Below are 16,317 nucleotides of genomic sequence, written 5' to 3'. Positions count from 1 at the left end.
GACTTTTCAGAAAAATGCTTTTGAAAAAAAAATTATGTTTGGCTAATTCATCTAAAAAGTGTTTTTCATAAGCAAAAAATTGCGTTTGGATGATCTTTTAATAAAATACTTTCGACAGTCAAATTACAAAAAAAGAACAACTATTAATGTACTTTAAATATTACAATTATTTTAAATATCTATTATGAAAAAAAATGATTAAGATTTTGTTTTTATTAAATTAAAATGTACATGTTTAAATTTTCAATCAATATTATACCTTTTTTGGGAGGCTGAAATCTTTAATTGTTATTTTTTTTCTTTTTTCTAATCTTGTAAAATTATTGTTATTATCTTTTTTCTAATTATGAAGAATAATACGTAAAATAATCTATAATATATAAAATAATAATATATAAACACAAAATAAATTATAAAATTTATTATATAAAAAAAATCTTAAATGAAATTTAACCGAACTTATGAAATATGTTGATTAATTAATAAGAAATATACTAGTAAAAATGTATATGTTAAAATCTTGAGAAAAATAATTTTTTGTTTTTGTTTCGTTTTTTTTTTTAAGTCTGCTTCCATTTAAAAGCACTTCTGCAAATTTGTCAAACACTTAATTTTTCAACAATAGTGCTTTTTCTCATAATAAGTGTTTTTGGCTTTCCAACAGTAATATCAAGCAAGACTTTTAGTCCCAAGGCCACAAAATCAAAAACTTGAAAACCTATTTACTTTTCTGTTATTAACTATTAATACCTCCGTCCCTTTAATATGTCACATTTCGAATTTCAAGAGTCAAACAAATTTATCTTCAACCATAAGTTTTTCATAGATCTTTTAAACATTTTGAATGATCAATTATTGTGACTCATAGTACTTTTTACGTAGTTTACAAATATATAAATTTCATTTCAAAAAGATTGAAGATTTCATGTACAAATTTTCATTCAAACTTGAGCTGTTTGACTCTCAAAACATAAAATGTGTCATACAAATTGGGACAGATGAAGTACATTAATATTAGTCTATACTTTTTGCAATATAGAAGAATTTTATAATTATATTGCATTTCAAATAGTGATTTTTTTAATACACAGCCCAATAAGTGTTGATTCTTATCGAACCAATCAATATCTAGTAAATTTAAAAATTAAAATCCATTAGGCCAAATCGTAAAGCGAAATTATCTACGGATACATCCAATAAGCAACTTTATTTTCAAGTATTGCTAATAATCGAATTATTTAACAAGTTAGCTAATATGTGTTTCCTTAATCTCATACAAATTCAATTATACCATTTTTCCTATAAACGTTATTTACGATAAATCGATATTAAATAATTTAACCTGATCATATTTCAAAAATCATACCACATAAAATAGAATATAAAGATATCAATCACTTCAAAAATTATGTTAAACTTTAATAGAGCAATATGGCTTAAAATATTGAATAGGACAATCTTTTAAACCTCTTCAAAGAGTTATGTTCAATATAATATATTCATTTCCACATTATAAATTAGGAATATAAATATTTCTAGTTGGATTTGGTCCAAAAGTTAGTCCCCTACTCAAAGGTGAGGCAAATTTACATTTACAAAATTGATAAATGACAATGACCTAATAAAATAAAACTCTCCTAAAGCCATGGACCACCATGTTTAATAATTGAGCCAATAAAATATTGAAATCTAAAATAAAATAAATATCCTTGGACCCTAGCCTCAATTATGGTCACTTTAACTTAACATCAAAGTTGATCTATGTACCAAAATCCCCCCCTATAAATACCATATATTAATTTTACATTCATCATTCCCACAAATCAATTCACATATTTCTCTCTCCTTACAAAACATCAAATCTAGCCTCATATCAAAATAGAATAGAAAACATTACAAAGTATAAATTCTATATTATATATATAATATAGAGAGATGGCTGAACAAAATTTGCCTGTCATAGCAAAGAAATTTTGGAACATTGTACGTGTTGCATTTTTCATGTTGAGGAAAGGCATATCAAAGCGTAAACTAATGCTCGACCTCAACTTAATTATGAAGCGTGGCAAAATCGCTAGTAAAGCGGCTATACAAAACCTCATGTTCCACCACATGACTCACCAATTTTCGTTCGCGGCCACGACTCACCGTGGCGGTCGTGATAAAAATTTACCCTTCTCTCCTCAACACAACGAGTATGAATTTAGTTGTAGCAACACCCCGAATTTCCAACTCCCTTCTTTCAACTTCAACAAGAAAAATAAAAATAAATATTTTTTCTCAAAGTCGCAGTCCCAGATGTATGATACGTCTGGGATGGCGACTCATGAGGATGATGTGATTGTTGTGAATGCGGCCGTGATGAAAGCCCTAGAGATGATTCATGAGAGTGAAACGGCTTCCCCCGGGGCAAACTACTTGCCCGGGTTCGGAAGGACACCTATGGTTAGGCAATTACGAGTCACTGATTCACCGTTTCCACTAAACGCGGAAGGAGATAGCCACGTGGACGAGGCGGCTGAAGCCTTCATTTCCAAGTTTTATCGAAATCTGAGGTGGCAAGCCTCGCCATGCGCTAAATAATATATTCGATCGAAGGGGTTTTAATGCATGCATCATAATATATATAATAATATAATTATATAAGTATGAAGATTGGGAGCTGTGAATAGTGTACATGCAGCTTGTTTGCATGTACATATATATGATTTCCGTTCTCTCTTCAAGTCTTTTTTTTTGCTTTTTTTTTTGTGGGGTTTATTTTGGGAATTACAAAAAAGAAAATACTATGATTAGTATTTAAATGAAATGTAATCTTCCCCTTTTTTCCCCCCTTTAATACTCTAGTTTATTTATACTTGTTCATGTTGGATTTTGTAACCTCCATAAAAATTAAAAATTGATATGGAGATTTTACTATCATATCATATGTTTTATGTCACTATCAAAAATAATTTTGAGCGGTGATTAATTCATTACAATAGTTTAATTATTGTTAAATATGTTATTTAGTGACAATTAACAATTTTTATAGATGTTCTTAAAATTTATAGAGTATAGATTTTAGCGATATTGGATCTAAGACAATTAATAATATTGGTAAGAATTTAATACTTTTTTTAATGTGCATATTCAGTGCTGCTAAATTTTTTTTTATCGTAGTGTGTTTAATATTAGATGTGAGAAATTTTTTTGAGAGATAATCAAGTAATTAATGATAAGGTAAAATATAGAAAAAAAATATTTATTTTTTGTTAATATGTTAAAAATGACAAATAAAAAATGAAAATTTATTTATGAAATAGTGAGCAATAAAATTTTCCTTTTATTTTGAGGCAGTAAATTTACTTTTTTTTTTCTTTTTTCTCTTTATTCGTTTCTTGAGTACTGCCTCCTTTATTTTTATTGAAAATAGGGAAAGAAAAAGGTTGTAAAAGAAGGTACACTTCTTAATAATTACTCTCTTTTGTGTTTTTTTATATGATATTATTTGATTTATTATATTATTAAATAATATTTTTTTAAACCCCTAAGTCGTATTTATATGTATAATGTATAATTTTTTATTAACTATAATCATTTAAATATTTGTGCTCTTTGAAGCATTCCACTTGACTGTAAAACTTCGAACCAAGATTAAAATGGAAAAATATATGTTTAAATTAATTCTGATTTTAGAAAGGATTTTTTAAAAAAAAATAAAAATAAAAAAGAGACACGAAAACTATATTAGAAAGAGTGATAAAAGTTACTTGTAATGGGAAAATTAATAAATATTAAATCATCAAAGTAGAAAAATAGGTGCTAAAAAATATGTCTATAAACACTTGATGCAAATAAATTTCTTTTATTGTGCATCTCGTATTTACATTGTTTATTAAACCTCATATCTTCATGGTATTTTAGTAAATGACCTTTATGATTTTCATAAAAAAAAAACATATCATACGAGGTTTAAATAAAGGCATAATATATATATATATTAGACCCTAAACTTGACTTCAAATTTTAACTTTGACCTCCAACTTTCATAATAAATAAACAGACACTTTAACTATCCAACTTTTAAATAAATAAACACATGAGTCCTACATGGCAAAATACACGTAGGACACCACGTAGGACAAAAAATGACATGTAAAATGCCATATAGGACATGTATGTCTATTTGTTCAATTTTATACAAGTTTAAGTGTCTACTTGTGCACACCCAAAGTTGAAGGACATAACTACGATTTGAAGCCAAGTTAAAGAGTATATATATGTATTATGCCTTAAATAAATAACGCAAAGAAATTTTTCATGGTTATAAATTCTAATAGTAACAAAGAAACTTGAAGTATTTTCTTTATCTCGATTTATATGACTTTCTTTTGATCAACGTGAGAAAGAATGACATATTCTTATATATAATAATGATTTAACGTTAAAATATTAATTTTATTTTTAATCAAAATGATTTATAGTCATTCACTTATTTTAGTCCAATAATTTTGAAAATCTCTTTTTTTTAAAAAAAAAAATTATATCACATAAATTAAACGAGAGATTTAGAATTAACCAAAAACTAACGCACTAATGTAGCAAAATTGACCGATGTGATTCCACTAATTTCAAAAGCAAAATAGTCCCTTCTCTTCGATTTTTGTATAATAATTCTCTCTTTTTTTACCTTTAAATAAAGTTATTTATAGTGTTTTGTAAAGCAACTCCATTTATTTTTTTGGGTTGGTGGTCTACTTGGACCATACAAATACACAAAATCATAACTATTTCAATAATTGCACTATTTGTTTTTCTTCATTTTTTGAGAAAATTATTTGATGTGCTTTAATACTACTTTTTGTTTTTGTTTTAATTCGTTTGTTGTATTTATTTTAGTTTGTATCGAAAAGAAGGTTCTCTTTTATTTTGATAAAAAATTTTAATTCTAATTATTCACATGACATATTTAAATCTATAAGATTAAATAGTATTTGATACATTCATACATTTTTCGTTTAAGATAACAAAATTTAAAAGTGTTATACTTTTTTAAACTTCGTACTAAATTAAAATCAGATAAATTTAAAATAAAGAGAGTATATACTTCCTACGTCACAATTTATGTGACTTAATGAGAAGATTTTATATATTCTCTTATAAATGCCTATAAGTTTACCATCTCAAATTAATAAGTTGTCATGCTTTCTTGTACAAAATTTATTTTGATTAATTTCTAAATTAAATAAGATTTGATCAAATTATATATATATATATTCAAATGCTAATTAAAGTTCACATAATTTGACTATTAAAAGTGGAGAGAAAAGATATAAAGCTATCATTGAAGTTTTTCCAAATTTTCAAAAAGATATCTTAACTTTGCAACAGTCATATTATCCCAGTAAATAATTTTAAACAGATATTATTATATTATTTTTTATCCAGCTAACATAGAGAGTGGTGTACACTGTCTTAAGGAGAGTAACAATCTAAAATAACTACTACAATTTTATTTTTACAAGTATTTTAATATAATTTCTTTTTATTTGAACTTTTTTTTCCTTTTTATTTTTTCTCTTGCTTTCTTCTTTCTTCTTAAAAATTCATTGTCATCTCCATTGAAACTTCTCACTTTCAATGTCACGATTTTTATCACAACTTTATCTTATTTTTTTCTACTATTAAATTTATTTTCTTTAACTTTAAAACTTTATCTAAATATTTTCTTACATTTCGAACAATTTGATAAACCCACTAGACTATACCGATACCGACTCCGTCCTTCTTAATGGCCTACTTCCAGATTCATGCTTCTAAAGCTATTTTTAAGTGTCATCTCGACCTTTCCATCGATGTTATAATATAACCCTCCGACTTATCGTTTGCCCTGGCTACGAGGTCAAGTGGCCCAAGGGCCTCCTTTAGAGATAGGGGAAAGATTTGCCCCAGCTTGGTGAATCGCATCCCCGTGCAACGAATTGCATTTTCGTCAAGATGATTAGAAAATATCATATAGTTTTTCTATCCGATTGCAATGATTTTTTAATAATTATCATTTCTAATTTTAAAGTTATATGAAAAGTAGTAGTTGATGGTACCTTCAAAATATTATTCTTTTTCATAAAAATAAAATTTTGTTATCAATAATTCAATAAAGTCCAAGAAATAATATGAGTTTTATAAAGAATTCGACCGGAGAAGATGAAAAAGAAAAAAAATGGAAATGGAGTTCAACTTGACGTGGTGGGTGGGCTGAGGGTCGGAGGTGAAGAAAAATAAAGAAAATGGAGGGATGAATCATTTGAAAGTGAGATGAAAAATGAAGTGAAATTTAAAATGAAATCAAAATATAAAATTAGTTAAAAAGTAAGAGAGAGAGAAAAAAAGATAAAGAAAATAACTAAAAATAATTTTTTTTTACATTTTAAATTGAATTGACACGTGTCATGTAATAATTGATATGTGAACACACTTGTTTCTTATAATGTGGGGTTTATTGAAAAATAATATAATAATATATGTTCAAAATTATTTAGTGGGATAATAAAACGCTTGCACAATTGAAATGCCTTTTTGAAAATTAGAAACAACTAAAATTTTTATTTTATGTCTTTTCTAAAAAGCAAAATATGATTACTCATATAATATTGAAAAGTATTATAGATTGCAAATTTCAAATATTTTTATAATTATTATTTTTGAACCACATGTCCAATATATTCATATAGTATATAACTTCAAACAAAAAGTACAGCTTAATTATTACAAAGTTTGGTTTTTGATAAATAAGTATTCTTCTTGCTGAAACCTTATATTAAACATGTGTATACATTCTGATACAATACACATTTAAAAGAGATGTATTGCTATAAGTAATTTTTGACAAAAAAAAAAAAGAAAAGAAAGAAAAAAAGTTGATAAAAATTTTAGTTCATGCTTTTAATTAAAAAATTAATAATATTTTTTAAAACATACCTCGTTCGAAAGTCTTAAATTAAAAAGTGAACAAAAATAATTTATTAAGATATACGAATTAGTAGTAATAATTTTCAACCAACATGAATTGTGGTGTACTGATGAGAGTGTTGCACCCTTATTCAGAGATCTCGGATTTGAACCCTAGGTATGAAAAAAATCATGTTGTGAGCGTCACTCCCTAATGGATCCTATAGTGTGCGATTCAAATTTAATCGAAGTTCCAATATGAAATCTGAATTGGCAGGTGAAAACCCCAATAATATAAGTAATAACTTTCTTACATGTTAAACATTCAATTTATTTGTAATTTTGTTCAATGATTATAGGGGCTATTTTCTTAATTGAGTCATAAACTCATAATATATGGGTGTTTAGTGTAGTTAGCCTTTGTTTTATTACTGTTAATGTACTTGGAAAATTATTGAGAGGTTCTTTTTTAAATATGAAACATATGTGATAAAAATATGTATTTGCTTTCTTGATTTCTCATTCGATATTTGGTGAATTCGACTAAATTTGAATTTTCATAGAAAAAATTTATATTGAGGAATACATCAGTTCCTAATAAAAGACATTTTTATATTAAAGAGATTTAAATATAAAATTTCTAATTAAAGATTAATGAGTACTTATCAGTCTACAGTTGTTGAGAGTGGTGATTAAGACATTGTGATTTTTGGCAGACAAAATCTTTAGTTTAGCTCTAAGTAAGTTATCAAGAAATATTATTATTAGAAGTTACTAATAATTCTTTTTTCCTATGCATTTAATTAATTAGTCCATGATTGATTGATTAAACTGTAAAAGCCAAAATTTAGGTAATTCATTTGGTGTGTAAGGATGAAAAATGATTGACGTTGGCAGACACTTGTCAACTAGATGAACTAACTTTTTTCATTTTTCAAACGTTAAACATGCTTCACGCCTCATATCAATTAAAATTAAAATATTATCATAATTATTTTTATGTTTCTAAATAAAAATTGGGTGCAGTTTAATCGATATACATTGCATCCAAGTGGATTCGCATGTATCTGGGATAAATAACAAATCTTGCTCGCCTCTCTTTTATATTGCTGCTCATTCTCTCTCTCTCTCTCATGTATCTGTCATACGTACAATCTCACTCTCTCTTATCTCGCTCACCTCCCTACCCATCTTGCTTTCATCTCTTCTATTTTTGTTTATTTGATATAAAAAATACATATATCTAAATGTATTTTCTTCAATATATGAAAGAAAACTATTAATTAGTGATAATAATACTAATAATAGTAATATATTATATGATAGTGAAATATGTCTTTGGTTTTTCCTTTTTACAATGCAAAGTGGAGTGGCCCAAATATTTCTATCTTGCATTAACGACCCAAAGTCTTGGACCCAATTTTCATTTATTTTAGGATAAATTTTAGAATCACGTAGTTTTAGTATGAAGTTACAATATATTTCTTTTTAGTTTGTAATTACATTAATTTTTGAAAATGTAAACACAAATTGAATACATAATATATAGCTCGAATATATTAAAGAGTATTTTGTATATATTATGACATAAACCGAAAACATATAGATTAAAAACTAGCCCGAAAACATTATAAAATAAACCGGATACTATAATATGTAGCTCGGATACATTAAATATTAGTTTGGATACTTTAATATATAGCTCGAATACATTAAAAAAATAAAAAAAATTAGATGTTTTTAGAAAGAAAAAGAAATATTGGAAATAATGGAAACATAAAAAGTGTATTTGAGTAATTTTTCTTTTTATTTTAAGTCATGTTTCACAACATGTCCATTTGATACCCTCCAGTCCAACATTTCAAATAAGTTTCAAAAGACATTTACTTTTTGTTTGATTAAAGCGATTTGCTTAATTAGCGCAATCTTTTTAATTAGTGTTTGAAAGCTCATCAGAAAATAGGATCAAGTTGGATAGAGTTTAGCTTAACTTAGTTTTAGTCCATTTCAATTAATACGTAATTTTTAGATCAATTTTAATCCAATTTATTTATGACTTAATTTATTTTAGGGATAATGTATAAGTATTATCTCAATTTATGTCCGAAATCTTAAAGACACACTTATACAATAAAAAAGTTCTATTACCCGTTTGAACTTATTTTATTATTTTTTTCCCTTTTCGGCCTACGTGACACTATCTTATGGGACCAATGCTAGTTGATTTTTTTTTTAAGTTAGTGCTACGTAGGCCGAAAAGGGGTAGAAAATTACTTATAAGATAAGTTCAGTGAGATAATAGAATCTTATTATATTGTAAGTGTATCTCTGAAATTTCGGACATATGTTAAGGACTTACTTGTGCATTTTCCCTTTATTTTAACCTATTTAAATCCAAACCAATATGTTCATTTGGACTCTCCCCTAGTTCAGCTTTTCAATTAGTCAAGTGAAAAAAAAAAAAATTAGTCAAGTGATTAAGTTTCAAAATACATTTATTTACTTATTTATTGATTTTTCACCTAGTGTTTGGTATATTAACATTAGAGTCCGACTAAAGTTAGATTTACATAAACAAAAATCTCAAATTGAAAGGTAACTCTAATAAAAAAGCAAAAAAAAAAATTAACTTCAAGCTTACTCTGTATTTATCGAGAGAGATTTGAGATTTTATCTTCGAATTGAATATTTTATTAAATAGAAGTAATTCATCATCATTCGATTGATTTAAGAATCACTAAACAAATAAAGTTTAGGTGAGCCTCTAATGGATAATGATTAGAATAAAAAATTGGGTAAACATCTTAGAAAGAGAAAAATAATACTAATTGAGTCACAAATATAATTATTTTTTTCCATTTTACTCGTAAAATCAATATGATCTTTAAAAATTAAAACAAATTTTGATAATCCAATTTTTTTTCCAGAGGTTAATTAGTATAAATAAAGACAAAATAATTTATTGATCTATTAACAATTTTTTTTAATCACTATATCAAATATGAAACGGAGTGAGTATATGATTTGATCAAATTAAGACCCCCACAATCTTACTGATTCACAAGTTAAACAAATGAAAAAACTAAAGGTGCAATTATTACAATTTATTTTTAAAGAAACCAAGTGGCAAAATTTGTCAATACACCATTGTTTATTTTTCAAGTTCAATAATTCCATAAATGTTATTTTATGTCCTTTTTAGAAAATTGAAAAGTATGCTACTATTACTAGTAATACGTTTCGTTTACTCTTTCAAAGTTTATAGTAACATTTTCTTGTCTTTATTACTTGAATTTTGTGAACATCATTCGAAAAATTATACTAGTAAATTCTTATAGGCTAAGGTATGGAAATGTAGTCTACAGGACAATATGATGAGAGCCTTTATGCAAAATAATCACAATTATTAATATTCAGGTTATTTCATTTGATCCTAAAGTTTATTTTTAACATAAAGATAATTAATAATAAAATGATTTTTTCGTGATTTTATATTTTAAACTATATATTAGTTTTTTCCATTTATATGAATTATTATTATTTAGGTATTGAAACACACTTTGAGTAGATGGAGATAGTCGGGTAAGAAAAAAGAACAAGCGGTAATTGACCTAATAGACTTTAAAATGTATTTTACATAAACTATTTTTACTTATCACTTTTAAGATATCAAGAAATGACAAAAAAAAATCATGTCTTACCCATTGCATTGACTACTTTGTTCTCAAATTATTTTTCACAAGCCAATAATAGTATCAATTAATAAAAATAGTGTGATAAAATAGCCAAGTTAATTATTATTTTTTTAATAAATATATTACGTCTAAATGTAATAAGTAAATATAAACAAAATATAACCATAAAATTCAAATTAACCTTACATAATATATCTTTCTGAACAAAAAGGTTTGAAATGAACCCCTTAGCTTCATCTAGATACCCAAATTGTTTAAGGAAGACTTAGCATGCTCAATTATTATATACCTATAGATTTGCACTAATAAATTATCTCTTTACTGTAATAAATGGAGATTTAGGAAGGAAACATAGTGAGAAAATTAAAAAATGGAAAATCGAATTCTTATTAATTAAAAAAAAATTGTTAAAAGAAATGGTACATTTTTCTAACAACTTTTTTCTTGAAGTTGTGGTTCAACAACTTTTCTTTATTGATTTATCTTTTAAAAACTCAAGAGACCTTTTGAATATTCTGGCATACCTTTACTCATACAAGAAAGCAGAGAAAAATAAACTAAAGCAAAACCAAAAATCCCAACTAATAAGCAAACAAACAAACAAAAAGTGTAGGACATATATATATATGCCTATTTAATAGTACTACTTTATTATTTATTCATAATTAATTGATGCATTTTGAGATGACTACTTGAATATATTAATAGAGATTTTTTTTTGGAAAAAGGTTAGATAATATCAAAGACTATTTGAAGATGTTACATCTCAAGTAATTTTTGACATAAACAATATTTATATCAAGATTAAGCACAAATTGCTCTTATTTTAAAGTGGTTTTTTAACTTTTTATCCCTCAAATCGATGGCAAAAAATTATTTCCTTAAAATTTTTCACATAATTTACTTGGACGCTTTAACTAGGACTTGCACTCATTGAACATCTCTACCCTCTAAAATTTGAATCACTTAAACACTTTATGCAGATGTGACACAAAAGAATAATTCACGGCTCGTGAAATCAAATATTTTAACATTTTTCTTTTTCATTTTCAATTTCTTCTTCTTTTACAGTCTTGTCTCTTTGCATATCCACTCCTGTCATTTCACTCGTCATTTTTTTCCACACGATATTGTTGCAACCACTTCTTGTAAACAATTCAATGCAAGTTCTTTTTTTATTAGATTTCTTCTTCTTTGTTCTTTTATTTTTTTTCTTATCATTTATACTATTAATTTTGTAAATGTAAAAAAACTTTCGTTGTTTTTTTTAGAAAAAAATTAAGATCGCTATCTGATAATTTTTTGCCCAAAAAAAATGAAGTTTATCATTCAAATATTTTTTCTCTGCTTCTTCATCTCCCCATACACACCCATACCCTTTCTCCCCCATAAATCGAAGCAAATAAAAAAAAAAGAAATAAACAAAGTAAGGAATAAATCTCTTAAAGAAACATTTCCAATTTAATTGGAAATAAGAAATAAGGCATAAAGAAAAATGAAAATAGTAAAGTTCATACACATGGAGAATTAACAATGATGGGTGAGAGTTGTATAATTTTTTTTAAAAAAAATTAAGTTGAAAATCTTTTTTTTTTTTAATTTTGACTTGTTTATATTAAAAATTTATTTTTATAATTATTTTAAATTAAAAATACCACGTATCTTCATTTGGTTTGTTATTTTGACACATCATATGCATGTGTATTATACACATATTTCAGACATTTTTTACCCTATGAGTTTCTATTTTTAACTGGTGAAACAAGTATACACGCATAATATTTTTACCTGTGTTGAGTAATCGTGTAAAAATTCCATTCTCTTTTTTCTTTCTAAGCATTCGGTATAAGAATTTGATTTTGTGGATTAATCTAAATTTACATCGGTAAATTTACTTTCTATTCTTTTATCTTGTTGAATTAGACATATAGCCGATTAATTAACCTAATAATGTTATTTATAATGCTAAATAGCTGTAAACATTGTGGCTAATCAAGTGCATGTTTGAATTTGATATTAGTACCACTCACATAATTAAGCAAATTGCATGTTTTTGGCCGAGTGCCATTTAATGCGTGAACAATTTTGATTTTGGGAATCTCAACATCGGGTGAGACAGATCCTGCTCTGGTACCATGTAAAATTGGGTTTTAGACCTAACTCACACCCCAAAAGTTAGCTCAAAGGGAGGAACATTGACCAAGCCTTGTAAGGAGTTCACCATCTCATTAACCACCGATATGGACTTTTGTCATTCTTTAACATATGCCGACCATTGATCTTATTCAGGATCTTACCCATTATTTTTGTAAAAATTGAGACTAATTTCTCATTCAACGATTCGATGAGAGGAAGATGGGGAGTCCAATCGGGTAATTAATCATCAAAGTAACATACAGTGATAAGAAAATCATTGGAAGCAAAGTGACACGAATTCTCACAACATGAGAGAAAAAATAAAAATCACATCTAACTCTCAAGACGCACGCATGCAATAGATACTAATTATTGCGTCATACGATGACAAAACAGATAAAAACAAACTGAAAATTACTATCAGATAAAATAATAATCTTCAAGCACAGAAATATCTAGATATCTTAGAATAGAAAATAAAGTTATACAATTTTCTTTTTATATATAGAGAAAATGATCAGAAGTCATTCCAACGTATGATCAGATTTTCAACTATGCGCTCATACTTTACAGAAATTCAATTCCCTCCTAAAATGAGATAGTCCCTCTAGTATATTGTGGTGTAACACACACTTGCCATGTCAATGTCACATAATAAATATAATAAAAATTAATTATTTTCTCTATTTTAACTTTTCTTTTATTATATACTAATTACAAAATCTCCACTATCACCATTACCAAACCCACTTGTCATCCATTGACATTCCGACAAAAGAAAAGACAATGAATTATTTTGACAAGTAAGCGTCTTTATTTATGATCTCTATCTTTGATTTATAAATGAAATTTAACCCAATATGAATGAAATATAGAACATCAAAGGAAACATAATTTTTTTGAAATTTTTATTGTACTCAGGCACCGTACGCTATATTAAATATCATTAAACAAATTGTATACAATTTATATGTTCATATTAAAGACCGTTAAATAAATTGTATAAAATTAATTTATGTTATGGTATAATCTCTATATGACATAATGTTATCCCTAGATCTAATATCTTTGAGGTCTCATTTAATTTTGGTTACATTTATAACATCATGCTTGTCATCTTACTGGCTACTATGATTTATCTTTATTTCCTACATAAAAATATGGACATGGATAAGCTGTTAAACAAATCCATCTTTGGAATCCACACAAATCAATTAAGAAAAAACAGTTTTTTGATCTTCAGTGCCAATTGCTATTTTGCCCTTTGTGAATATCAGCTTATGTGATTGTGTAAATATGTAAATATCGTGCACCTATATGCAAAAACAATGCAGTGAGATTATAAATGTGTGTATATACCCCACATTTCTTCTAAATTTACATTTCAACACAAATTTTTCAATCACACAGGTAAATATATCTAGTTATATTATAGGTATAACACATAAACATGGCTCATAATTTGGTTTCAGTGGACAACTATACTCTCCAACTTTGAATGTGCACAAGTAGACACTTAAACATGTATAAAATTAAACAAGTAGACACACATGTCCTATATGGCATAATACATGTTTATGTATTGCGTGTATTACGATGAAACTTATCATACCCTTTTTCACGTATTTCACATTTCACCTTTGTTTAATACAATAACTAATATTTGACAATAACTATTTAAAAGTGGATATTCGCCCAAATATATCATGACCGCTTTTGTAAACATGTTTACAATTTTACATGAATATATCATAATTAAAAATATTTATTATTTATAGTAATAATTTTTTTTACTTGATTATTTTTAATATATTTATGATATAATTTTAATACTTATTATAAAAAATAATTTATTGTTCAAATATAAGTTTTATTGATTGATAATACATTTATCACAAATTTCAATGCACTTATTGTATAATGTTAATTTCTTACCGAACAAGCATAATATATTTTTAAAAAACAATCATAATACATATATATTTCATACATAATTTACTTTCAGTAAATATTGCAGATTTAACATAATATTGCTACAAATGATACTTCCTCCCTCCAAAATTGTTTGGCAGGTATATTAAAAATAGATATTCAAGATTAATTGTTAATTTAAATAATTTAGTCATTTTTTTTTCAATTCTATCCTTAATAATTATTTCATTTTATCAATTGAAAAGTTATGTAGACTTTTGATATTCTTGATAGTAGGATTATATTAGTCAAATTAATCTTTTATTAAATTTTCCTTGAGGAGAGTGCATGACCTAACCCTAACAAACAATGGTGGGCGGAGGAAATAACTAAAAAATATTATTAAAATCAATAATTATTTATCCTATAAGTTCCCAAACATTTCAGAATTGAATCTAACATTATGCTATAACTCAAGAAATTCACTTTAGTAGGGTTTAAGAGTCCGGATTATGCCACGATTCAAGCTCCAAATTTATTGTGGAATTTGATAAAATCATGCCCTTCTCATCTATTGACCAAGTGACTAGTTTCATGTTAACATGGGAAACTAATATAGAAGATGCATGTGATTAGAAACTATACATGCATCTTCTATTTTGCAGTTCTTTTGGCTCTGTAGAAGACTCTTAACTTTAATTATACTTGCAATCAAATCACAATTTTATGGAATTGTTGGATTGTATGCTAAATTTTACCTTTAAGGTGATGATGAAATGCTCTCCTTAAATTCATTCAATATAATAACAAATGACTTATGTCTGCGGTAGGTGTTATTTGTTCTATATATTTGATGATTCATTAGGCAAATTAATCTAAACCAAACGACAATGGCTTCAATGATTAAGCTTATTGTAGTCACCAGCCTTAAAGCTTTTTGCTCTTCTCATGCTCTAATACTCTTGTTTACTTTTAATTCTACATGCTCCTTAAAATATAATAATTGACATGAAGATATTACTATCATACCACACATATGTTTTATGTCATTATACCAAAAATGATTTCAAACGCAATAGATTAATTATTGTTAAATATGTTTCTTAATTAGTGGTAATTATCACTATTTATAAATGTTCTTAAAGCCTATAGCGACAGTGAATATAATGACAAGTAACTAATATTAATAAGAACTTTAACGCTATTTGTTAATGTGCATATTGTTTTCCGGTAAAAATTACTTTTTATTGTAGTGTGTTTAGTATTAGATATGAGAGAAAGAATGGGAGATAACAACGTAACTAATGCTAAGATAAAATATAGAAAAAACGATTGACTTTTTATTCATACGTTAAAAAAATGATAAACCTCTAATAAATAATTATTAAGTTTTAAAAATTAATTGAATAAACGTCTCAGAAAAAGAAATAATAATATACTACTTGAGTCACGACTATAGCACTCCTTTCGTATTATATTATATGGACATTTTGATTACTCACTAAATTAAAATAGAATAATTTTTTTACTATTTAGCCCTATAATTTATATGACCTTTAAAAAATTTTACAAATATTGAAGATCAAAAACTTTTTTTTTCACGAGGCTAATTGATATGAACAAAAAATAAAATAATAAAATTCAT

The 16,317-nt window shown here is 26.1% G+C and overlaps 1 protein-coding gene across 1 annotated transcript; it reads left to right on the top strand.

The window, feature by feature from the left end:
- Positions 1 to 1,566: 1,566 nt before the first annotated feature.
- On the top strand, positions 1,567 to 3,000 carry LOC101247111 (uncharacterized). The gene has a single exon (XM_004252307.5). The coding sequence runs from the start codon at positions 1,936 to 1,938 to the stop codon at positions 2,581 to 2,583; it is 648 nt and encodes a 215-aa protein (XP_004252355.1). The 5' UTR covers positions 1,567 to 1,935; the 3' UTR covers positions 2,584 to 3,000.
- The last annotated feature ends 13,317 nt before the right edge of the window (positions 3,001 to 16,317 follow it).

Source organism: Solanum lycopersicum, chromosome 12 (assembly GCF_036512215.1).
Source record: "Solanum lycopersicum chromosome 12, SLM_r2.1".
NCBI classification, from domain to species: domain Eukaryota; kingdom Viridiplantae; phylum Streptophyta; class Magnoliopsida; order Solanales; family Solanaceae; genus Solanum; species Solanum lycopersicum.
Note: the sequence above shows the minus strand (reverse complement) of the source record. Positions and strands in the feature narration are given on the sequence as shown.

Coding starts and splice junctions, on each gene's coding strand:
- LOC101247111 (XM_004252307.5), top strand. CDS start 1,936: ATGGCTGAACAAAATTTGCCTGTCATAGCAAAGAAATTTTGGAACATT.